The sequence below is a fragment of the Neoarius graeffei genome, chromosome 9 (genome assembly GCF_027579695.1).
Source record: "Neoarius graeffei isolate fNeoGra1 chromosome 9, fNeoGra1.pri, whole genome shotgun sequence".
Classification (NCBI taxonomy): domain Eukaryota; kingdom Metazoa; phylum Chordata; class Actinopteri; order Siluriformes; family Ariidae; genus Neoarius; species Neoarius graeffei.
Window position 1 is genome coordinate 82,750,770 of NC_083577.1, and position 26,363 is coordinate 82,777,132.

Genomic DNA, 26,363 nt, shown 5'->3' on the forward strand with positions numbered 1-26,363 from the left:
GCCATGTACGATGAGATTGAGTGGAATAACTGTTTTATTCTCTCTACATTCACTGGATTTTCAGAAACGGAGCATTTTATTTTTATTTTTTGCAAATTCAATAAATAAGAACTTCATACAAAACATCCGACAATCATTTCCGCTTAGAATCAGATCAGATCAGAAGCCCTTTATTGTCACTAGTCACATGTACCAGCGAAATTAGCCGTCAACCTAAATAAATATATTACGTTCGTTATGTCTTCTTCTGGGCGGCACGGTGGTGTAGTGGTTAGCGCTGTCGCCTCACAGCAAGAAGGTCCTGGGTTTGAGCCCCGTGGCCGGCGAGGGCCTTTCTGTGCGGAGTTTGCATGTTCTCCCCGTGTCCGCGTGGGTTTCCTCCGGGTGCTCCGGTTTCCCCCACAGTCCAAAGACATGCAGGTTAGGTTAACTGGTGACTCTAAATTGAGCGTAGGTGTGAATGTGAGTGTGAATGGTTGTCTGTGTCTATGTGTCAGCCCTGTGATGACCTGGCGACTTGTCCAGGGTGTACCCCGCCTTTCGCCCGTAGTCAGCTGGGATAGGCTCCAGCTTGCCTGCGACCCTGTAGAAGGATAAAGCGGCTAGAGATAATGAGATGAGATGAGATGTCGTCTTCTTAAATCAAATAATTAGTTTTCTTTTGTTTCAGACATGTAAAAGCTTTTTACCTTTACCTGACATGTTTCGACGGTGTAACTTCTGTCTTCATCAGAGGGTCACCCGGATGTTGATGTGTGACGTGCCTTTATAATCAGCTGATGTTACGGAGGTGTGACCTCCCTGTCAATATTGACAGGTCGGTCACACCTCCCGCTGTCAGTGTTGCCCCATCAGGACGGCGCTCCAGGTGTGGGAGAGCATGTATGCCCCCTCATCCCTGTTTATTGTTCTTGGGCTATGCTTTCTGATTTCTATTGACTCCTTAATCCAACGGTGGTATCTGTTGTTCTCTTGCTGTATGATCTGAGCATTGTCCCAGTCCATTATATGATTTTCCCTTCTGCAGTGGTCCGTTATTGCTGATTTCAGGTTCTCTTGCATGGCTTTTTCTTTTATTGCTCTTGTTTGTCTCTGTTCTGTTTCTTTTTCACATTCCTTTTTATGTTCCTTTTTTCGTATGCTAAAACTCCTTCCTGTCTCCCCAATGTAGGTTTTATTGCATGACAGGCATGGTATTTCATATATGACATTACATTTACTGTGTTGGTCGATTTTGTCCTTAGGGTGAACTAGTAGCTGTCGTAGTTTGGTGTGTGGTTTCACAGGTGTTTGTATATTGTGTTTTTTCATGGCTCTTTGGATTTGTTCTGTAACTCCTCTGACATACGGTAGAGTCACTACTGCTTTACTTTCCTGTTTTTGGGTTGTCTGTTTTCTTCCTTTTTTCTGTGTCTTTTCTTTTGTTTTCACTTGTTGTGCGCCTTAGAGCAATAAAAGAAAAAGCTATGCAAGAGAACCTGAAATCAGCAATAACGGACCACTGCAGAAGGGAAAATCATATAATGGACTGGGACAATGCTCAGATCATACAGCAAGAGAACAACAGATACCACCGTTGGATTAAGGAGTCAATAGAAATCAGAAAGCGTAGCCCAAGAACAATAAACAGGGATGAGTGGGCATACATGCTCTCCCACACCTGGAGCGCCATCCTGAGGGGGCAACACCGACAGCGGGAAGTGTGACCGACCTGTCAATATTGACAGGGAGGTCACACCTCCGTAACATCAGCTGATTATAAAGGCACGTCACACGTCAACATCCGGGTGACCCTCTGATGAAGACGGAAGTTACACCGTCGAAACATGTCAGGTAAAGGTAAAAAGCTTTTACATGTCTGAAACAAAAGAAAACCAATTATTTGATATTAGCCGTCAACCTGTCCGTACATATACAACATACAATTGACATAGGGTAGACAGGACAGGAAGACAGGGATAAAGATAAAAAGGAAACACAACATGAGGAGAGATAAGGAAAAAAAGAAACCCCCCCCCACACTATGCTCCTGTCAGGAGTACAGTGTGGGAACATTAAAAAAACCTTTGCATAAGCACAACTACAACACAGGTACACTTTAAACACGGGACTTGAGGGGGGGGGAAATCAGGGGTAAGGGGGGGGAGGGGAGGAGGTAATCCAGCGCAAGCAAGCAGCCGTCCGCTCCTGCAGCCATGAAGGTGCTGGTCACGCACCCGCTTGTCACACTGGGGGTAAAAATGGCAACCGTGGAGAGTTAGAGAGGAATTCGAAAAATGAGAGTGTCTCCCAGCATTGACCTTCAGGGGGAAATGTTTTCTCAGCAACGGCCTAAAACAAAGCCGGTTCTGTCTCAGGGCGCCGAATGTCGATAAGATATGAATTATTTGATCTTTCCAGACGCAGTCTTTGCACGTCCTCACCGCTCGTCCGTATCTGTCCATTCTATTCAAATTGATCTCCGAAAAACGTATTCCTTGCAAAGCTGAAAGCTGCTCTGAGATAACAACCATTTTGTGGTTAAAGTTCTGAATGTCCACAGTCCGAGTGCCAACAGCTTTGCCCACCACTCCAATCATATCAGGCAGCTTTGTGGGGCTTTGAACAGCTGTCACCGTTGTCTGATTTCCTCGATATACCAGGGCAATGCCTAATCCAATCAGCAAAAGTCCTGTAATCATGGTTCCGAATAGGTAGATATCTTCAATGTCCTCCACAGAAAGAATCGCCAGGCACACGACCCGCCACCGCTCCCACGCGGCCATCGTGTAACCAGCCGCAAACGTTCTGGCAGGACAAACGGGTTCCCCCGAACCCAAAACTGTGTCAATTTTGTTAGGAGACCAGTTTATCAATTCCATGCTTTTTAGTTTAGAAAGTAATGCAGGAAGAGTCTCTTCAAAAAGTACAGCAGACGAGACAAGACACAGAGCACAAGCAGGGAAAAAAAGAGGGAGAGGGAGAGCAGAATGTGACCGCATTCCATGGAAGCACAGAGAGAAAAAATGTAAAAAAAAAAATGTAAATGTAGAATGTAAAAAAACCGGCGAAATGACAGGAGCAATTTGTGCAAAATGCTATAATAATAATAATTCTTGAAAAATAAAAAAAAGATATGTTCTTACCATCAAATACTTTTATTCCATATTTTTTTGCTTTTTTTGTATTTTTGGGGGGTTTTCTTCTTTAGGGTTTTTTGGCAATTGACAAACCAACTTAAAGGTGCATTACCACCACCGACTGGGCTGGAGTGTGGAACAGGCAATACTTGGGGGTGGGGGGGGAAACAAAGCTATATTCTTTTAGCTATTTCTGTTTCTTTTAAATACTTGATAACAATTTTTGGGGTTTTGTTTCCAAGTACAGTTTATATTTCATCCTCAGTTGGTTCAGCAACACGCTCCGCCATTTTGTTTTTCTCTACTCACGGTCAGGCTTGTAGTACTCGAGTCCGATTCGTGCCCTAATTTTAAGGACTCGTGACTCGACTTGGACTTGAGCACTGATGACTCGGACTCGTGCATTAACTGCATTCGGACTCATAAATTGGAGATGACAACTTGGATTTTTTTTTCTTTATTTTTTGCAACCAGCCATAATAATTTGGCATACGATATTTATATCTACATTAGTTTTTGTACTAATTTCATGCAAGAGTTTCACACCTGTGCACCTTGGCACGTGCATCAGATAGACTCTCGGGTGCGCTCCGGACAGCGCGTACACCAAGTGGACTTGCACCTGCACAGGATTAAGGCGCAATCAGCGCGCCGATATAAAAACTGTGAAAACAGACTTACTTTGCGAAGTATTGAGTTGCGTTGCTGATACATTACCGAGCCTTATTTCCTTGTTTGGTTTCCTGATCCCTGATTTCCTGTTTCTCGTCTTTGATTCTGCCGAGTCTACAGTACGATAGCCTGTTTGTGCCTCGCTCGACCTTTTACGATTTTGCCTGCCGTTCTGGATTGTTTACCGTCTTCACTTGTATTAATAAACACACCTTCTGCACTTGCATCCGTCTCCCAACCATTTCTGACAGAATACTTCACACTCCCTGATAAAGAGAAGCACATTCACCTGTTCATACGTCATGTTCAGGAATAAACTCATGTGAATGGCGCTGAAACAGATGCCGTCACATGGTGCGGTTGGAGTCTTGTTCTTGGACTCGAGTCAGATCAGTAGTGGACTTGACGCAAATTTTTTTAATGACTTGGACTTGAACACTGGGGACTCGAAGTTTAGTGACTCAACTACAACACTGCTCACGGTATATGAACTGACAGCCTAGTAGTAGAGTAGCCAATCAGAGCATGCGATTGCTCATAGCCTGTGAGTGTGGATAGAATAAAGAGAGACAGAAAGTGGTTGGAGGTGTGTGTGTGTGTGTGTGTGGTGGGGTGGAGAGGGGAAGGGTAACTAACCAGTTCTGCTCTGGAGAAATGTGGGAGAATTCTCTGGAGCATGTCCATATAGAGTCTTCTGTGGTTTCTTATCTCAGGAGAATATTGACCTACGATGTGGAGGAACTGCAGGTGATCCTCTTCATTCCAGCCGCAATTCCTGATGCACACACACACACACACACACACACACACACAAAACACATCATAATGAAAAACTGTACCTCGTAAAAATGCCATCTAGGGCTCCCAATTGGTTCATACAATCTCACAGGCTGTGATTTCATCAGTGTGGAGTTCAAGTCTATTATTATGTCGAGTAGCAGTAAGTCAAAGGCACTGTATTTGTCATGCAGTTATGTTTCTCCACTCATCTGAGGGGCATCATCGGTTCATCTGATCATTATCTCAGACCTGTTGAAGTCCCTGCATGAGCGAGTCACATTAACTTACTAGTACGAGGATGAGTCACAATCCTTGTTGGTTGCAGATTCTCATCTTTGCTGTCATAACTCCATGTGGGGTCACCAGAAACATTTCATCGAAATTCAAAACTGTACAATTATTACTAAAATTCCAGTCATCTTCATTCAATTTAGAGCTCCTCTTCAGCCTTTTTGTGGCTACTGCCTCACAGAGGCAAAGCGAGGCAGGAGCCACGATGTCATCGTGTTGTAAGAATGAGCGTAACAATAGCGCACTGTGCGTAAGCATTACAATCACCAGAACGGCGAATCGTGATCTCGCGATACGAACAGTTGATCTTGCGTTATCAAAGGTGCACAAGAACGAGTGGTGAAGCCGCGATGTCATCGTATTGTAAGAATGAGCGTAACAATAGCGAAACTTCGTAACCAATCAGCACTTATCCTGATCAAGTTCGATTACCCGTTCTACTTCTTGATAAACTTCGGAACCGATCAGAACCAGAAACGAAATAAGAGAAACCTCGTTATAACTGCGTAGCACCGGAAGATAATCGGCAGATAAAAAGATAAACGAAATTCACCTCGTGGTTCGCCAAGACTACCGATTCGATATCAAGTAAGTGGTGTTTATTTTAAGAAAATTTACCTTTTAATTATCACAGCTTTTGTTTGGTCCTTCTGAAAGGTCAAATGAAGGGTTTTATAAGTTTTTTTTTTTTTGGGGGGGGGGGGGGGGGGGGGGTTAGCTTTTCGGCAGATATATTGAGAAGCCGATATCAAACTTCTGCTGTTTGCTTTAATTTTTTAATTTAATTTTTTATCTCAGAGTCTTTACACTACACTTGTGAAACAAAATGTGCTCATTCGTACTAAATAACGCTTCTAAGACGATTCATGAACGAGTGCTTGCTTTCTTTCTTACGATTTTGAAAATAGATCGAGTTCACAGCACTGGATTTTGAACAAAAAACACAGTAAACAAAATTGGGAACCAAAATACTCCAAGCCCTGATGCTGCTCACAGCTTGGTGATGCTTGCAAGAGATGAGGCGAGGATCATTGATAACATGTACTGTATATATGCGATATTTACTGTATGGACATGGGATCAGAAAGCTATTTTATTTATAAGCAGCAGCCACATGGACCCATAGGGCACCTATTTTTTAACCCAGGCTGTAGTGTTTCCATGCCCAGTATTCTGTCATGTTAATCGAACTGGCCTTTACACCAGACACACAGCAGCTGTTTTAAAGCGATTAACCAGGAAATGTTGAAATTACGGGATTATGAAATGTCGTCATTATACAAGATGTTCTTGATGAAAAAAATTAAGTGGACTTTAGCTTAAAAACACATGTTAAAGTTGTAATATCAGTCCGTTGGGCCATTTCTCCGGGCGCGGCCATACGGATTAGCCAGATGCATTAGGAGACAAAAACGGGGGGTGGCGCTGCGTGACGTAGGATTCCGCACGTCTTCTTCATTCCGTCCTGGATCCGACATTGCGTGCAGTCAAAGCTCTTATCACCGTCCATTTTTTTCAAGCATTATTTTGTCTGTGTATTACATTTTAAGTTGTATAATTCTGTTGGTTTGTAAAGGAGTAGTGTCTTCATCTATATCTTCTCAAAGATGGGTCTGGGACTGTCATGGCATCATGGCTATCCTTTGAAGGATCCGAGACGTTTGGCCAAGTGGCTTCATCGAGTAAAGCGAGAAAACTTTACTCCTGGAAAACGCAGCAAATCGTGCAGTGAGCATTTTACAGAAGATTGTGGATTTGAGGACGACTTGGATACGAGGAAAAACGACAACTGAAGCCAGACACGATCCCGACTTTGTTTCGCCACAAAACACCGGCAGCACGACCGCAAACCGTGTCACGCGTCAAACGGATGGAACACAAGCAGGTAAATATATTTATATATTTTTAAAAATAAACAAGCAATAAACTAGCCACACCTTTATTTTATTCCTTTTCTAATCCTGCATTGGCATAATTTTTGTAGAGAAATGCAAACAAATTGACCGAGAAGTCACGCTAGACCATAATATTATACTATAGTCTAGTACAGTATACACTTGTACACCTCTGCTGTGCTCACGGAAAATGACATCACACACGATGGAGTTATGGCGGCCTCCCTGACAAAAAATAGTCTCGTCTATTTTCATCACTTTCGTGGTTATGGTTATATCATTAAGAACAAATTCAACATGCAGCTTTTTTTAATAAAAGACAGACATGAAGACCGACTTTTAGCCCAATTTGTTTATTACCTCACCAGCAACGGAGTCAGCGGAGCGAGGTGCTGTCATCAGTGCGGTTTGTTTGTGTGTCTGTCTGTTAACAAGCTAATGTCTAGATGGTTGCACTGACTGGCTTCAAATTTTCAGGGTAGGTGGACAATGGTCTGTAGATAACCTGATTAAATTTTTGGAGAAATCGGGTCAAGGTCACCGGAAAGGTCAAAATCTTTTTTTTTTTTGCGATAACTTTCTTCAAATTCATCATTTTGACTTCAAACTAAAACCAAAATATGCATCTTTCAATTCTGCTTCCAACCATATGCTGCATGATGGGGTAGCTTGGACAGTCTCTGTAGTGGTTGGGGGTTAAAGGTCGGGGGGGTCAAGGTCATCGGTCAAAATAACGTTTTCCATGATAACTCAAAAATGGTTGCTGACAGACAGATGTTTACGATTGTGAGCATATAAGAACTCCCATATGGGCTTTCATTTGGCACCATGATCTTTGACCTTGAGTGACTTTGAAAGGTCAAACTCAAGGTCACGGATTTTCAGAGGGCTATAACTTTAAAATGGTTAATGAAAGCCAGATGTTTACCATTATCTACATATAAGAAGTCCCACATGGGCTTTCAGTTGCCACCATGACCTCTGACCTTGAATGACTTTGAAATGTCAAACTCAAGGTCATGGACTTTCATAGGACTATAACCTGACAGCTGATGATTGAGAAATATTACCATTATCAACATATAGGTAGTCCCAGGGGCGGCACGGTGGTGTAGTGGTTAGTGCTGTCGCCTCACAGCAAGAAGGTCCGGGTTCGAGCCCCGTGGCCGGCGAGGGCCTTTCTGTGCGGAGTTTGCATGTTCTCCCCGTGTCCGTGTGGGTTTCCTCCGGGTGCTCCGGTTTCCCCCACAGTCCAAAGACATGCAGGTTAGGTTAACTGGTGACTCTAAATTGAGCGTAGGTGTGAATGTGAGTGTGAATGGTTGTCTGTGTCTATGTGTCAGTCCTATGATGACCTGGCGACTTGTCCAGGGTGTACCCCGCCTTTCGCCCGTAGTCAGCTGGGATAGGCTCCAGCTTGCCTGCGACCCTGTAGAACAGGATAAAGCGGCTACAGATAACGAGATGAGATGAGAGGTAGTCCCATATGGGCTTTCATTTAGCACCATGAACAATGACCTTGAGTGAGCCTGAAATGTCAAACTGAAGGTCACAGATTCACCTTGTAAGGTGAATAGGCCAGACTTGTAAAATTGAGTCAGTATCAAAAGCACTAAAATAAGTGCTCCCAGGTGAGGTTTGCAAGATATTTCCTTTAAAGAGAAGTCTATTTGTGTATGGCATGGTCATGGTTTCTATCTAGAAACACTACAAAATCAATATTCATGTTATATTTTGTAACAAAGGTCCATAATCTCAACAGTACACAAGCAAAATTTCAATCTATCGCCTTCTGCAGCTGTGCACTACGGCTTCTGTAAATGTCATTGGAACAGAGGTGGACAGTAACGAAGTACATTTACTTGAGTACTGTACTTAAAGTGCCATTCCACCATTGGATGTATTCTTTGGCATAAAATACAATATATTTTATGACAACATGACTAGACAGAGAAATCTTTCAGCTTCAAAATGATATATCAAACATAATTTTTTGACAACGACAAGTATATTAATTTTGCGACCAAAGTCACCTACCCTTTTAATTTCCGCACGGTAGTGAAACGTGATGTCATCGGCAGGTTCCCCTTCTTGTGTACCATGTCAGGTGTGATGTGGCACAGATTATCAGCAATGGCGGATAGAACGCGATTTCCACTTGTCGATTGCTGTGCCGATATTCACCATCGACCGTCTCCTTTGGGCATCACTTGCTATTTTCCTTCACTTCTTTTCCGAAGCTGACAATCGCGTTCTATCCGCCATTGCTGATAATCTGTGCCACGTCACAAGAAGGGGAACCTGCCGATGACATCACGTTTCACTACCGTGCGGAAATTAAAAGGGTAGGTGACTTTGGTCGCAAAATTAATATACTTGTCGTTGTCAAAAAATTATGTTTGATATATCATTTTGAAGCTAAAAGATTTCTCTGTCTAGTCATGTTGTCATAAAATATATTGTATTTTATGCCAAAATAATACATCCAATGGTGGAATGGCACTTTAAGTACACTTTGAGTATCTGTACTTTACTTGAATATTATTTTTTTTGGAAACTTATGACTTTAACTTTACTACATTTGAAAGACATATTGTATTTTTCACTCCACTACATTTTGTCAAGGTCCTCGTTACTCGTTACTACGAAGCAGGTTTGAAAGTGGATGTTTTTTCTTTTCTTTTCTAAAATGTGATTGTTTTTTTTCACAGGTGAAACTGAGACAGCCCGTCAGTAATCACTAGGGTCACATCATGCCCATAGACTGCATAAAAGTTCGCTTTGTTTGCCTAAAACGAACCATATCACAGCCTACAAAAACTCGCCGTCCGACCTGCGGAAGCATATTGAGGTCTGTAAACGTTTTATTCCAAGAGAAAGCTTGCAATGAAGTTGTGTGTGCTTTTAGAGCTAGCGATAACATTGCAATAGCTGTGCAGTCTGGTTAGTCAAATGACTTTCTATGGATTTTCCCACTAAGTTGCCGTAGCCCTGTCCACGGCTAACGATAACCCATAGCTAGTTAACTTGGACACTGTTAGTTAGCATGTAAAAACAGAGTTACACTAACATGAATAACGCTAACTTATCTGAAGTGCTTTCAGAAATGTTTTAGCATAATCTTTCCAAATAAACAAAATGCAGAAATCTTTCTTTTCTAGTAACGTTAGCTACCCAATATGATTTCGAGTTTGAAAAGATTTTGCTAGCATGTCAGGTGGAGCTTCACTGACTAGCTAGCTTAACGTTAAACCACCATGATTCCACAGGCAGATTCATACGTGCATAAATACATACACTTGCACACGTGAGACCTGTGAGATGGACAGTATTGTACTCGTCAGTCACAACAAATTGCTGGAATTTTTTGTTTTGATGTCGGATGATGGTCTTGCACTTTTGTTTTTTTGCTTAAAGCAGTGTTGCTGTTGGGCAGTTATTAAGCTCGAGGTGTGGACTTGAGTTTTAATCAGGTTGGATTGTCGTTTTTATTTTCTGAGCAAGCTGCATTTACAGCTGTTCCACTGTCTTCCTGATTAACATAGACGTACATGTGTGCACACACTGCCAGAGCCGGGTCAGAACACTACCATGCTGCTTTGTGGAGGTGGAGAGGAGTGTTACAATAAATAAAAAAATGAAAATAACACCGGTTCTTTTTCAGTTCAGCTGTGTTTCATTCTGTAACATTCTACCAGGTGTTTATTCTACAGGTTCTACAAGCTCGTCAGTAAATCCAGTCGGTTGCTTCAGAGGCATTAGGTTTTGTAAGCATTGTGGCAATAATACAACAATGCGTTGACAGAAAATGTACTTTTAATACTTAAGTATTTTTAAAAGCAAGTACTTCAGTACTTTAACTTTAGTAAAAAAAATTTGACTGGACAACTTTCACTTGTATCAGAGTAACATCTGACCAGTGGGATCTGTACTTAGAAGTTGGGTACTCTGTCCACCTCCGCATTGGAATAATGAGCCATATGTTTGTTAGAACTTTATGTATAACTTTATATACAATGGTAATGCTTATGCACACATTTATACTGACTAAACCAGTGCAAGAAAGCACAGAACTAAGTTCCCCACACCTCAACACACATTAATTGATTTGCTTTCGGTGTAAAATGGGATGGAACGCAATCAAGAAATGCAATATGTGCACCTGATGAAATCGACAAACCTAACCTTTTGGAAATGAGAACAATGAGGTCGCTGGCTAAAGGAATGGTTGAGAACCCCTGCATTACAGTCGGCTGTTTTCCATCTGTAGCCACAAGTCTGGGAGACTTGCTTGTCCATGCACAACAAAAAATACGTCTGAGCAAGTGTAGATATCTTGAATATAACCAGTTTTATAGTATTTCCGATTATAAGAAGACAATAAGCCAAAGTCGATAAGTTTATTAAACCTATTTCTAGATATTTTTACATTACGCATGCTTTTTAAATTTTTACCTCCACCAACTTCACTGGAGGTGGTTATGTTTTCACCTCCGTTTGTTTGTCTGTTCCCAATGTAACTCAAAAAGTTGGAACAGATTTCGATGAAATTTCGAGGAAAGCTGAACCACTAGCCAAGGAACAATTGATTAGATTTTGATGCAAATCTGGATATGCATGACGATGCAGGAATTTTTTGCCTGTTCCCAGTGTAACTCAAAAATTAATGAATGGATTTTCATGAAATTTGTTGGGCAGCTTTAGTATTATCTGAGCTTCAAGTGACGTGACTTTGACGTTGATGATATGTGGCTTGGCAGAGGTAGGAGACATATGAGATTGTCCATATCCTATGTTTTTAGAGAAATACAGTATGTACATCACAGGGGTGGATGAATCAGTAGCCCACTAGCCGTGGACAAAAAGCTTTCACATACATACAGTAAATCTTTCACTAGTGCAACATATTGGGAGGAAATAAATAAAGATGCTAAACAGACAAAAAATATATATTTTATGCACGACATTAAGAGAAAACACAACAGTTGATCAATGATTTGCTGACTTTTAGTCGAGGGCGCAAATATGATGTGATACTTTTTTTTAGAAAAGGATAATGATCGTGGTTGAGTCATTCCCTACTCTTCAAATTTATATATTTACTGGGAAATACGCCACTCGTATTTTTCATACGAGCTCCATCCGGGACATGGAGTACCAAAACTGTGACATAAATCTCTTTGCCACTTGGGAGGAAATCGATGAATTGTTTTGATAAATTTGGGGACTTTGTAATTTGTGAATGTCTTTATATAATAAAAAAGAAAAAATCATACGTTGGCTTGAAGATATGAAGTTTATCTTCTCATGTTGACAAGCTCGCATTTTTCAGACGAAATACATCAAGAATCTGAGTGACGCATTTTCAAATTCAAATGTCACATATATAATCACACAGGTGGCACGGTGGTGTAGTGGTTAGCGCTGTCGCCTCACAGCAAGAAGGTCCGGGTTCGAGCCCCGTGGCCGGCGAGGGTCTTTCTGTGCGGAGTTTGCATGTTGTCCGCGTGGGTTTCCTCCGGGTGCTCCGGTTTCCCCCACAGTCCAAAGACATGCAGGTTAGGTTAACTGGTGACTCTAAATTGACCGTGAGCATGAATGGTTGTCTGTGTCTATGTGTCAGCCCTGTGATGACCTGGCGACTTGTCCAGGGTGTACCCCGCCTTTCGCCTGTAGTCAGCTGGGATAGGCTCCAGCTTGCCTGCGACCCTGTAGAACAGGATAAAGTGGCTAGAGATAATGAGATGACGTATAACTACACAGAGTATGACATGCAGTGAAATGCTTACTGCAATGCCCCGTAGGTCATGAGGATAGTTGGGGGGGTTAGCATCTTTTAATTCACACAACATGCCTCCCAATTTAAAAGTGAAAATTGTTGTTTTATTGTGATACAAACAAGAATTAAGATGAAAAAACAGAAATTTGGAGTGTGCATAGGTATTTGCCCCCCCAAATTCAATACTTTGTAGAGCCACCTTTTGCTGCAATTACAGCTGCAAGTCTCTTGGGGTATGTCTCTATTAGCTTAGCACATTTAGCCACTGGAATTTTTGCCCATTCCTCAAGGCAAAACTGTTCCAACTCCTTCAAGTTAGATGGGTTGTGTTGGTGTACAGCGATCTTCATGTTATTCCACACATTCACAATTGGATTGAGGTCTGGGCTTTGATTAGGCCATTCCAAGACATTTAAATGTTTCCCTTTAAACCACTACAGTGTAGCTTTAGCAGTATGTTTAGGGTCATTGTCCTGCTGGAACGTGAACCTTCATCCCAGTCTCAAACCTCTGGCTGACTCAAACAGGTTTTCCTCCAGAATTGCCCTGTATTTAGTGCCATCCATCTTTCTTTCAGTCCTGACCAGCTTTCCTGTCCCTGCAAATGAAAAACATCCCCACAGCATGATGCTGCCACCACCATGCTTCACTGTAGGAATGGTGTTCTCAGGGTGTTGGGTTTGCGCCACACGTGGCGTTTCCCATGATGGCCAAAAAGACCCATTTTAGTCTCATTTGACCAGAGAATCTTCTTCCACGTGTCTGTGGAGTCTGCCACATGCTGTTGGGCAAACTCCAAACGTGTTTTCTTAAGCAATGGCTTTTTTCTGGCCACTCTTCCATAAAGCCCCACTCTGTGGAGTGTACAGCTTAAAGTGGTCCTATGGACAGATACTCCCATCTCCACTGTGGATCTCTACAGCTCCTTCAGTGTTATGTTTGGTGTCTTTGTTGCATCTCTGATTAATGCCCTCCTTGCCCGGTCTGTGAATTTTGGTGGGTGGTGCCTTCTCTTGTCAGGTTTGTAGTGGTGCCATATTCTTTCCATTTTGCTATCATGGATTTAATGGTGCTCTGTGGGATATTTAAAGTTTGGGATTTTTTTTATAACCCAACCCTGATCTATACTTCTCCACAACTTTGTCTCTGACCTGTTTGGAGGCTCCTTGGTTTTCATGTTGCTTGCTTAGTAGTGTTGCAGAGTCAGGGTCCTTCCAGAACAGGTTGATTTATACAGACATCATGTGACAGATCATGTGACACTTTGATTGCACACAGGTGGATCTTAATCAACTAATTATGTGACTTATGAAGTGAATCGGTTGGACCAGCTCTTATTTAGGGGTTTCATACGAAAGAGGGTGAATACCTATGCACACTCCAGATTTCTCTCTTTTCATCTTAATTATTGTTTGTGTCACAATTTAAAAAAAAAATTCACCTTTAAAGTGGTAGTCATGTTGTGTAAATCAAATGCTGCTAACCTCCCAAAAAATCCATTTTAATTCCAGCTTGTAATGCGACAAAACAGGACAAACACCAAGGGAGATGAATACTTTTGTAAGACATTGTATAATTGCTATAGAAATGTACTGTATATATTGTACTATATTTAGATGAATTTACATGAAGAGGATGTAAGAGATGGATGGGATGAGAGTGAAGTGGTGACGATACCTAGTAGTTGTCTGTTGTTGTCCTTTATTGATCGTTATTGTCCTGATTAAGAACCCTAACTGCCTGAGGGAAGAAGCTTCTCCTCAATCTCTCTGTGTTGGCCTTAAGGGAGCAAAAATGCTTCCCTGACTTCAACAGAGAGAAGAGTCCATGGTTGGGGTGGCTGAGATCTTTCATTATCCTCCTGGCCTTAGTCTGGCACTGCTTGGTGTCAATAGATTCCAGGTCAGGGAGCTCAGTGCGGATGATGTGTTCGGCTGATTGCACCAGTCTCTGAAGAGCCCACCTGTCCTGATTGGTGCTGTCCCCAAAACAGGTGGAGATATTTCTTGTCAGGATGTTCTCAGTGGTGCAGGAGTAAAAGTTTCTCAGCACCCTCGGTGGAAGATGGAAGTCTCCGAGACGTGTTGGATGGAAAAGACGCTGGTGGACCTTCTTGACCAGGGCAATGATGTGACAGGACCATGACATACTTTTTCCGATATTTCACGCCGATGATGTCACTCCCAGTGTTTTCCCGCTGACTAGATGCGTGTTGTCAAAATGGTGAACTGGTACATAATTAAGATTCTTTTGATTAACTTGCATTTTTTTTTTTTGTGGGTGTCCACCATATAATATGAAGAACGTTACACGGTGGCATGAAGATATGAAGTTTATCTTCCCATGTTGAAAATATTTTCACTCGTTCACTTTGCTCACTCGTGAATATGTTCAGCACTCGAAGATAAACTTCACATCTTCATGCATATCTTCACTTCGTGTAATAAAACCATGTAATAGCACACACGATTTTTTTAATTGCATCTGCATAAATGCACTTAACTAGCTAACTAGTCCGCCATACTCCATACTTTATTATATTATGTTAGGTATAGATACAATATATGGCCAAAAGTGTGTGTGTGTGTGTGTGTGTGTGTGTGTGTGTGTGTGTGTGTACACCTAACTGTCAAATCCATATGTGCTTGTTGTACGTCCCAGTCCAGATGTAGTCCCTCTTTACTCTTATAATAACCTCCACCCTTCTGGGAAAGCTTTCCATTAGATTTTGGAACGTGGCTGTGGCTGAATGAGCACAAATCCCCACAAGAGCATTAGTGAGGTCAGGTAATGATGTTGGGTGAGGAGGCCTTGGGGAGCAGTCAGTGTTCTAATTCATCCCAAAGGCGTTCAGTGGGGTTGAGATCAGGGCTCTGTGCAGGACACTTAACGCTAGACGGCCTTTTGATTTCATAAAATCGTTGAAATTTAGTTCCGTCTGAAATGTGGTCATTGTGATATATGTTTCTTTCTGTAATATCTAAAAAATATCAGGCCATTCTGTGGCTGGGAAGTTATTTAATTTGAGGGGATTAAAGCAAATAATGTGCATGAAATCTCTCGCTTCGTGCAGTCAGGCAGACAGAGGAAGTCCATGTGCGCATGCGCAGGTTTACCTTCTTCTTCTTCTTTTGGATTTTACGGCAGCTGGCATCCACAGTGTTGCATTACTGCCATCTACAGGTTTACCTTTGAGCGTGCACTGACAGTTCCATCATTCTGTCGCTAAACGAACAGCTGATCACACCGAGGTGCTCGCTGAGCGCCCATATTTATTAGTTTGGTCCTGCATTTCCTTTCCTTCATATAGAACATAACGTCTTTTCTTTTCGCTTTCTTTCCGTTACTGTAGTCGGTCTTTCACGTTTCATTCGCACACTCACATCCTCCATTTTTCTCTCCTGTTTCAAATTCGTATCCCACAATGCCTTGTGCGAACGGAGAAAGCCCACCACATGATGCATGATGTAGTATCTTGAATTGCATCATGGTGAAGCAGGAAAAAATACCGGAGAATTTCGCACCACACGGCCTTAAATTCATTAATTGTTTTATTTTAAAAAAACTAATAAGATTGGAAGTCTGTGATTCGAATTCAGTAGCTTTTGGTCACTAAACAAAAATAACTGGGTGTCGGGGAAAATTCTTTTTATGACCTACACTTGAAAAATCTGAAAGGCAGGACAGCTTTAATTTCTTCCACTCCAACCTTGGCACACCATGTCTTCATGGACCTCACTTTGTGCAAAGCTACACTGTTATGCTGGAACAGGTTTGGGCCTCTTAGTTCCAGTGAAAGGAAACTAATTCTACAGCATCCGTAGGCAGTGTGTTTCAAACTTTGTGACAACAGGCTGGGGAAGAACCACATATGGTCAGGTGTTTACATACTTTTGGCCATATGGTGTATTTTTATACTAAGTCATTTAAATTTCCAGGCAAACAAAACATGGGAATGGGCAACATATTGGAGGTTTTATTCAAAAGTAATGGATTTATCATTTCTTCACTCCTGTGTTAGTCGCTTTTGTATTTTTTTTCCGACTGCATAAGTAACTGGATTTGAAAATTTCAGCCGTTTACCAAATTTTTCACTGTTATTTATTTACACCGATCAGCCATAACAATAAAACACTGACAGGTGAAGAGGTGAATAACATTGATTATCTCATTACTGTCAAGGGGTGGGATATATTAGGCAGCAAGAGGAGAACAGTCAGTTCTTGAAGTTGATGTGTTGGAAGCAGGAAAAATGGGCAGATGTAGGGATCTGAGTGACTTTGACAAGGGCCGGATTGTGATGGCTAGATAACTGGGTCTGAGCATCTCCAAAATGGCACATCTTGTGGGGTGTTCCCAGTATGCAGTGGTTAGTACCTACCAAAAGTTGTCCAAGGATCTAAAGGACAACCGGTGAACCGGCGACAGAGTCATGGGTATTGAAGGTTCATTGGTTCACATAGGGCACGAAGGCTAGCCCATATGGTTCACTCTAGAGATGATGGTTTTCCACGATCGCGGTAAACAGACAGAAAACACGGAATCCAGTATTTGAAACGGAATGTCCAAAAAGTTTATTTTCACAAATTAAAACTAAATATTTGGCACCAAATAAGCCATTATGGTGTCGGACTTCGCCTTTAACTTCGTCAGGGGATTTCCAAGGCTCGCCCATAGCATGCATAAATCACATGTGCCTATTGGCTGTTTGGTATCTCAGCTGGGTGTCCTAGCCAATAGCTTCGCCGCTCTCATACAGAGACTGGTATTTATGTTGCCGTGCCGAAGTGAACAAAAATGGCGACCGGCCCAGCATTTAAACTGGTGAAACGATCAGCGCCTGTACTGACAGTAAATGCATTATCAAGAGTGAATCAATTTCTATGAAGACAACGGTATTTTATTTTGCAAATACTGTCAACATTTGATAGATTATGTGCACCTTGACATGATAAAAGACCACTTGAGAAGTCAGAAACACCAACGATCCAAAGAATCTAAGTTCAAGACAAGGTCTAGCTGTCAGGGTGCAGGTGCTTATGGATGTATGTGCAGGGAAGAGTGGGAGAAACAAACTGGAAACGAAGCCAAATCACTAGACGAGAATCGTAGTCAAAGAGCAGGCGAGGGTCGGTCAATCGGCAAACAGAGCAATGCAGGCTGGGCTAGAGAATTAAGAGGTGAAAACGAGAATGAGGGTCGAAGAAACTAGAGACCGGCAGAAAGGAAACAGCTTGGTACAACAGGAGTAAACACTGAACAATACTTCGCGACTGTCAAAGTGTGAGAGAGCGTTACGTAGCAGGACTGATGATGAGTGAACGAGAGACAGGTGTAATTAATAAGCAGGTGATAGAGGGCGCTGTGGTTCTTGGGCATTGTAGTTTTGAGAAGCCATGTTTGTAGTCTGTTTAGAGCTGTCGCTCTCAACGCCATTACTGACACTAGCATTAGCAGTGGTACAGATGCCGGTGATGGGCCAAGACAGGTGACACTTAAAACGTCGTATGTTCAGGAAACTGAATCGAAAGACCTACGGGAACAATTTGTGCTCGATTTTGTAAAAATGTGTACAGATATTCCTCTGCAGAAGATCGGTAAGCTAAAACAGTTTATCGTGAAACATTTTAAACAGGGTGGAACTTTACCGCAGGCACAGACAAGTATATTTCTTTGTTTTATATCTACCACACATACACAAACAGTGTTTTAAAGCAGTCCCAAGTCCTTAAAGGAGAACTGAAGGCAAATTTTTTATTATCAAAATTCTATTTCTCATTTTATTAAATATCGGAATGCATTTTTGATCGCTATTTTGTCGCTGCTATAGCAAGTTATGAGTGTTTGAAATATGCTCTGTAATATATCAGTCCATATGTCAAAGCAACGGCCGTAAACGAGATTCGCTGAGACCTGTGCGAGACATCGTAGGACGGAAGTAAAACATACAGTGGAAATCAAAGCGACCAACATCTGCCAACGTTCCCTGTGTCCGAAATCGCTCACTCGTTCACTACTCCCTATAGAGGGAATTACAGTATAGAGGACTATATAGTGAGCTCATTGGTAAAATGAAAAAACGCTTTCGGACACTAGTTCGTCGCGCTGGTATTTACGTCATTACTGTCGCACAATTAAAACGTGCCAGATCAGTTGGCTGGTGGGCTTCAAAATAATAAATACATGCATGTGTTTTTGTGATAAAGCCATATTATACTGAGCGTATAATATCGTTGTACACTACTTTTTACACTACTACTACTTTTACCATCACTGTACACCATTTTTTGTGATGCATTGTGGGATACTTTGAGTTCACTATATAGTAGGGTGCATCAGTTGGCCTCACTTTCATAAAATCTGATGCATTTTTGTTCGGGTGTTCCTTTTCACCAATAAAGACATCCTGTAAAATTTTTTGACCATATTCAAAAGTCTAATGGTGGCACCATGAGGTTCATTTTTTGCCAAAAAAAAACGCTTATTTTATATTTTCGCGTAAGGTTTGAATCACAATGTTGGACTCCATTTATTGATTTCTTGTGGCCCTCAAACTGGAAAACTTCATAGGTGAAGACTCGTGGCTGTTCTTTGCAGCTTTTGATATATTTTGATGATCATCTGCTCTCAACACCAGTGTCACAATGGGATGGCTTGGCATCTTACCAGAGGATAAAGGCAACACTCACAAACTTCACTGTGACAAATGATGTGGCAGAGCGTGGGGTTAAACTAGCGCATGAGAAAGTTGGTTCTGCCACAATAGAAGAAAGATTCCAGAACATTGTGCAAGTTGTAGCAAAAGGCAGAGTCATGGTTCCAAATCTGAGACGGCCACATAGGAAATAGACATTAAGAATTTGCTTCTTAACATTTCACTTGTATCTTCAGTTGTCTTGAAAACAGGTAATCCAGCATCATTATAACTTTAATAGGGGCTAGCATACGCATAGGCGGCAAGCTTAAAACCAGGGTTATAACATTGATAGATAATGCTAGTGACACCCTAAAATAAACCTCCAAATATTTTTAGACATTCTAGATATACTGTCTACAGTATCTAAGATATTTGGTATACTCTATAAGGTGCCATAATGTTTCATGAAAAGTGATCGAAATTTTGTCATAAAAGTCATAAAATAGCAGCTTTTTCCATAACTTTGAGCTCCTGGTGCCACCATTAAACTTTTGAATTTTGTCAAAATATTTCACCCAGTGTGTTTTCTTACCAAAAGGAACATAAAAACAAAAATGCATCATGATCAGAGGAACTTTTCATTTTTAGGGGGCAACTGATGCACCCTACTATATAGGGTGTAAATAATCGTCACTAAGGTTTTGGACAGCACTACAAAATGGCGTCCTCACTATATAGTGCCGTTTATAGTGAGTAGGGAGTGATTTCGGACACAGGTTGTCAAAAGACACGCACGCCCTCTTTCGAATGCTGATGTAATCAAGCCGGAAGTGTTGTTTGTTTTGATAGCAATCAGGAAAGTTTGAAAAAAGTAGGCAGTAATCGTCATTTAAACTCGTTTTTGTGCAATACTTCGTTTGGAAAACAGTTTTCAAAATGGCGGCACTGACACCTGGCGGACACTTGACGTTTCAAAGTCTCGCACAAGTCTCGTGAAGATCGCGCGGATAAGCGACGCCTGCCGTGGACCAAACGAACTAAATTCAACACGGCTAAAAACCGAATAGGATGGTAATAATAAATGGAATTTAGTAAAACTGAAACGGAAGGATACTGAATTACAAAGCGGAAAATCATTGTCTCTAGTCCAATCCGACAGAAGAAGAGCTACTGTAGCACAAACTTCTGAAAAAGTTCATGCTGAAACCTCTGTTTTAGCCAGCGTTCACTTTTTCAGCAGTTTATGACAGCGCTTTTAATTTTATGACTGATCGGTGTATGCTGGTGTACCACCCACTGCTCTCAAACAATACATTTATAATGCCTGGTCTCTTTCTACCTATTGTTAGATATCCAGTATGAGCATGTTTGCGTCAGATGCAGTTTGACAGCTTGACAATCAAATAACCAGTGCTTCTTGTTCTTGAGGATGTCATGTCATACTTGTATAAATATAACACGACTCTTCACAGGAAAGGAATATTGCATTTGTCTAAAACTTAGACGTCATAAAAATACTGTCGATCATACGGTTTCGGCTCATGTTTCTAATTTCACTTGTATTCACTCTTCAAACCTGACCCCTTTAATATCATCTCCTCATTCCGCAGAGTTTGCTCACAAACCATATCCATTATCAGGTTAATGTATTTTAAACACCCACCACCCGGCAAATACACTTAAACTCCTGGCAGCGCTTTTTCATAACAATTTAATATCAACTTTTTAATAAAAACTCCAGAGTTTGACATGCCACAATATCACCTAAAGTAATTTCCATTCAGGGTTGATCAAATTCAATACTTCACAGGCACTTATCCGAAGGTTGAATTAAAAACGTGTTCAGAGATCCCTGCTTGTTCTGCCTCTGCACCAAATGCGACGCTACAGCCGGGATGAACCACAGGCAGTGACGAATGAACGCGGTAATGTGTCAGTGCGTCGGCGCTAATTACACACCATGTGGCTGCATTTTCCAAAAAAGATAAACCTCCATGATGTCACGAATAACAGAAATGACTTATTAGAGTGATAATGAGAGTCGGTGTATAATTATATTATATTATCCATGTGATTTCAGAAGTGGAAAGTAAAATTTCTGAGCAGGAAGTGAAATTACTCACTTAGAGCAAAATGGAGGGGGGGAAAAAAAACAACAACCTAATTCCAGATCCTGCTTTTTTCTCTTCATCTTTTCAGACTCTTAATGTCGTATTGCCTTATGCGTTGAGGAATCAATCTGTGTGTTTGTTTGCTTCTTTGGCATGCATGCTGTGTAATCGTGTGTGTGTGCACGTGCACATATGTGTTATCAGGCCCTGTAGAGATTCATTGCACAGACTGCTCTTGTGATCTGGATGCCATTTTAAAGCCCTGAAAGCTCTTCTAAGCTTTTAATTGGGCTTAATGAGCTAAGGGAGAGCCGATATGGCGGTCAGGCACGTTAATTAGCCGTCACTGCGGGGGTGAGTGTGCTGCGGATGACACGAGGATCAGAATATGGCACTATTACATGAACTATAGCAGCAATATTATGACTTCTGCAAATATAATAACGACAAAGCGGGCTTCGTGTGTCATGTGTCATTCTTCTATGTGATGTAATGAGTCTGGTCGAAAGGCGTGATGACTGCGATCGCTTCAATTCTGTGTGATATACAAATACAGACTTGAGAAGCTGAGAATTTACGATTTTGAGGCGCCCCGGAGGCGATGGTGTTTGCACACTTGCACATAAGCAGTTCTCACAGCAGTCCTTCACCCAGAAGTGCTATCACTGCTAATAATAAACATGTTTCAGTTAGCGGGTGGTGCATTATGCAAATGAGACCCGTTCCCATAGGTACGGTATTTTCTACTAGCTGTTATTTGTTGGTAGTAATTTCAGGAGTGGTATTCCTAATGAGATTGTGGCAGCTTGTGCATGGAGAGTTGTTTTTTTTTTCTTAAGTGGTTCCTTTGGGTTCTATAAATTTGGGTCAAGCCAGAACAGAAATGCTGCAGAACGCTGGGCGCTCTAGCGGATATGACATCTGTGGAAAACACATGGCGGTTTGCGCTCGGTAAAGATGCTGCATCATTAATTCTTTACTCAGTATATGGCATTAATTAATTTTGCCACCAAAGCATATTCAAACTTGCTCACATGTTCATAAGCGAAATCAAATGTGTTCAGACATGTTCCACATGAAACCTGTTTCCTAGTTTTCTGAAAATGTACGCCCAGAAATAACAAAAACAATCTTGTCAATACTCATACTACTCATATATATATATACACACACATAAAAAACAGGCCAAGTCGTCCAATTGACCCAAGGTTTGCTGATTACTGCAGATAAAATGAAATGAAAATATATGATTCTGATGATACAACAGACTGGGGTGGGAATGCAATGAATAGTCAAAAACATGACACGGCAGAATTTCAATATAATTCTTTGACACATTACTTGTCCACTGTCCCTCATATAAACCTGCACAGTTTTCACTGTTCATCTGCTCAAACTCTCAGAAAATATATATTATTTAACAGCTGGGAGGTGCGTATGGTGAAATACCGTGACCGAGGTCTTGAAAGTACTGAGCGAGGCCCTCTGGGCCGAGGTCAGTATTCAAGGCCGAGGTCACGGTATTTCACCATACGGACCGACCTTAAGCTGGTAAATAATATATTCATTTTTTTCTTTACCAAATTCGAACAGAAAACGAGAGCGCCCGAAAGGGAAAACCGAGCCGAGCTGCCATTTTGAATCCTCATTCACGGCTGTAATGCAAATGGCTTCCTCCTCGGTATACAAGTGCACTTCCATGGCAGGAAAAAAACTACATTTTGCCACCTATGTAGTCCCCTATTTATACAAAATTGAGTCATTCAGGATTCAGCCATGTTTTTGCTCGGCGTTAGCAAGTTAGAAGTTTTTAGCTTTCTTCTGAAATGTTTTCTTTTATTTCTTCTTCCTCAGGGTAGTAAAACTCACTTTCGCTGTCGTTATCGCTATCCATGCTGTAAAATTAATGCTATTTTGAATCCTTATTCATGGCTGTAATGCAAATTGCTTCCTCCTCGGTATACAAGTGCACTTCCATGGCAGGAAAAAAAAACTACATGTTGCCACCTATGTAGTCCCCTATTTATACAAAACTGAGTCATTCAGGATTCAGCCATGTTTTTGCTCGGCGTTAGCAACAGTTACAGGTTTTTAGCTTTCTCCTGAAATGTTTTCTTTTATTTCTTCTTCCTCAGGGTAGTAAAACTCGCTTTTGCTGTGAACACTGTCGTTATCGCTATCCATGATGTAAAATTAATGCTATTCTCCTGAGAAATGCTGGCAAAAATTTATAAGATTTTTGATAATCTTATAAATAAATCTTATTAAAAAACATAAATGTTGACAAAAAAATGCTACTATGTTTGTTGTTGTTGCGAACGAGTGAGTCGCCAGAGGTCCGTAACCGGGGTCCGTATCCGGGGTCCGTACCATAGGATACGGACCCGCTCGCTAGCCAATCAGAGCGCAGGATTTGGACAGTGAAAAAAATAATAAACAGTTATTCCACAAAATCGAGTCGTACATGAGCTGATAGCCGATGAGGCACGTAGCACCAAGTTCGCTATAAGCCATGAACATCGTGATTGAATGGAATAACTGTTTCATTCTCTCCACATTCCCTGCATTTTGAGAAACGGAGCGTTTTTATTTTTATTTTTTGCAAATTCGATAAATAAAAACTTGATCCAAAACATCTGACAAAATGATTTCCGCTTAGAATGTAAACAAACCGGCGAAATAACAGGAGGAGCAATTTGTGAAAAATGCAATAATAATAATAATAATAATAATTCTTAAAAAATAAAAAATAAAAACGTCCTTGCGTGTATATTTTTGGAGAACGTACCGACTGTTTGGAGAATCAGCTCAGAAAGGCAAAAACAAGAGGTCATAAAAGAAAAAGAGAACTGAAATGGATGAGATAACACTGGGATATGTGATGAGAAGATGATGATGATGGTGGGGAAGACAGGAGGTAGAGGTTAGGTTAAAATATGATCCATGTAATATGATCAGTGTACTTTCTCATCCAGTAGGATGTTGATTTCCTTGTTCTTTACTAAACGAATAAAACTAATGATGAAATGAATAATCCATGAATGTAGCCATACATGCTCCAGTCTTCTGTCTCAACCCTCGTCGCACTCTGAGGTAAGGTACGGTTCGTAACAGTGGTTATCCAGGTTCATGACCAGTTGATGACTGAATAAAATATTTACTTGAGCATATTCAAGTGTTTGGTAATGATTTCTCATTTTACAAGTGAATTTCCACCACGGCGGCACGGTGGTGTAGTGGTTAGCGCTGTCGCCTCACAGCAAGAAGGTCTGGGTTCGAGCCCCGGGGCTGGCGAGGGCCTTTCTGTGTGGAGTTTGCATGTTCTCCCCGTGTCCGCGTGGGTTTCCTCCGGGTGCTCCGGTTTCCCCCACAGTCCAAAGACATGCAGGTTAGGTTAACTGGTGACTCTAAATTGACCGTAGGTGTGAATGTGAGTGTGAATGGTTGTCTGTGTCTATGTGTCAGCCCTGTGATGACCTGGCGACTTGTCCAGGGTGTACCCCGCCTTTCGCCCGTAGTCAGCTGGGATAGGCTCCAGCTTGCCTGCGACCCTGTAGAAGGATAAAGCGGCTAGAGATAATGAATGAATGAATGAATGAATTTCCACCACATACGTCTGATACAATCATTGAAATATATATATATATATATATATATATATATATTTTACATATCTGCTCTCATTCGTATTCATTTGAATCTCATTTTATTTGTACTTTTTGACATAGTTCAGTTTTATTTCATTCTGTTCTCCATGTCTCCATGAACAGCCAGGATTTGATACGACATCAGCATCGAGACCAGATTTCTTTCTGTGTCAGTATACTCGGCAAATAGACTGCGTCATGATTCATCGAGCTGTCTTAAATCCCTAACCTCCAGTTCAAATCGTTTTATCCAGTCATGACTTTAACTGACTGGTTAAAGTAATTCTTATAAGAAACAGCTTAATTAAGCAGAAACTGAACTCAAGCGGCGGCGGCGACAATTATCAACAGTCCATAATTATGGACACCTTTCCAGATTTACCAATCAAAAGCAAATTTTACAAAAAGTGAGTTTCAGTTCCAACAGTTATTATTGGTTAATTAATCAACCGGAAGACCCGCCTCACCCTTTGATCTTGTCGTCTGATGACACAGCTCGTTACCTGAGATGGAATTTTTTTAGCACGATCAGGAATTTTTCGGAAAACCCAGACGTTATCATCGCAGGTGAGCACGGCGGAAAGATCATGGACATGTTTTTACTGATCAAATTCACCGATATTTCATGATCTCCTCGTCGAAACCTACTTTGTTTCTTACTCTTTCATTTGACAGCCGCCGTTTTGTATCTAACGCTACGTTCACACTGCAAGGCTTAATGCTCAATTCCGATTTTTTTGTGAAATCCGATTTTTTTGTGAGGTCGTTCACATTAACAAATATATGCGACTTGTATGTGATCCTCAGTATGAACGAAAAGCGACCTAAAAGTGTTCCAAATGCGCATTGCAGGATACGACGACGTCACACGCAGTGAGCATGGCCAGTGTTTACGGAAGTAAAACCGCCCGGTTGCGGTATGACCCATCCAATCTAGCTTGAATAGCTGCATCCCCCCAAATGGAAATCAGCTCCCTAACCTCTGCGTCCTTCCATTGAGAAGATTCAGAACCTTCACAGCCCAAAGCGTCCCTCGCATTGATGTCATGCGCAGGGGTGCAGATACGTTTTTTGAACTGGGGGGGACAAAGCTGCCAGCAAACGAACCCCAACCCCGATATGCCTGTCAAACTTGTTGTGGGTTATCATAGCAACCGAGCTCGCAACCTGTGCAGTCTGCGCAGCTCAACCAACCGAATATCAGTCTTTGTTTTGTTTTATGTGAGTTGTTGCAACTATGTATGTACTACTGTGCACCTCAATAAACCGAATGGTAATTAGTCTTTTGATTTTTCCGTGAGGTTTGCCTTATGCAAAGAAAGACAGTATAGACGTTTTTTCCTCCCTATAAGTGGGGGGGACCGAACGAAGTGAATTGAAATCTGGGTGGGACGAATCCCACCCGTCCCACCCTCTATCTGCGCCCGTGATT

The 26,363-nt window shown here is 41.5% G+C and overlaps 1 protein-coding gene across 1 annotated transcript in view; it reads right to left on the minus strand.

The window, feature by feature from the left end:
- The window catches only part of LOC132892045 (coiled-coil domain-containing protein 148-like), a 353,986-nt gene that overhangs the window by 167,055 nt on the left and 160,568 nt on the right, over nucleotides 1-26,363 (minus strand). Inside the window, exon 9 of the mRNA XM_060930375.1 lies at nucleotides 4,428-4,566. Coding sequence (XP_060786358.1) covers nucleotides 4,428-4,566 — 139 coding nt within the window. The remainder of the gene's footprint in view (nucleotides 1-4,427; nucleotides 4,567-26,363) is intronic.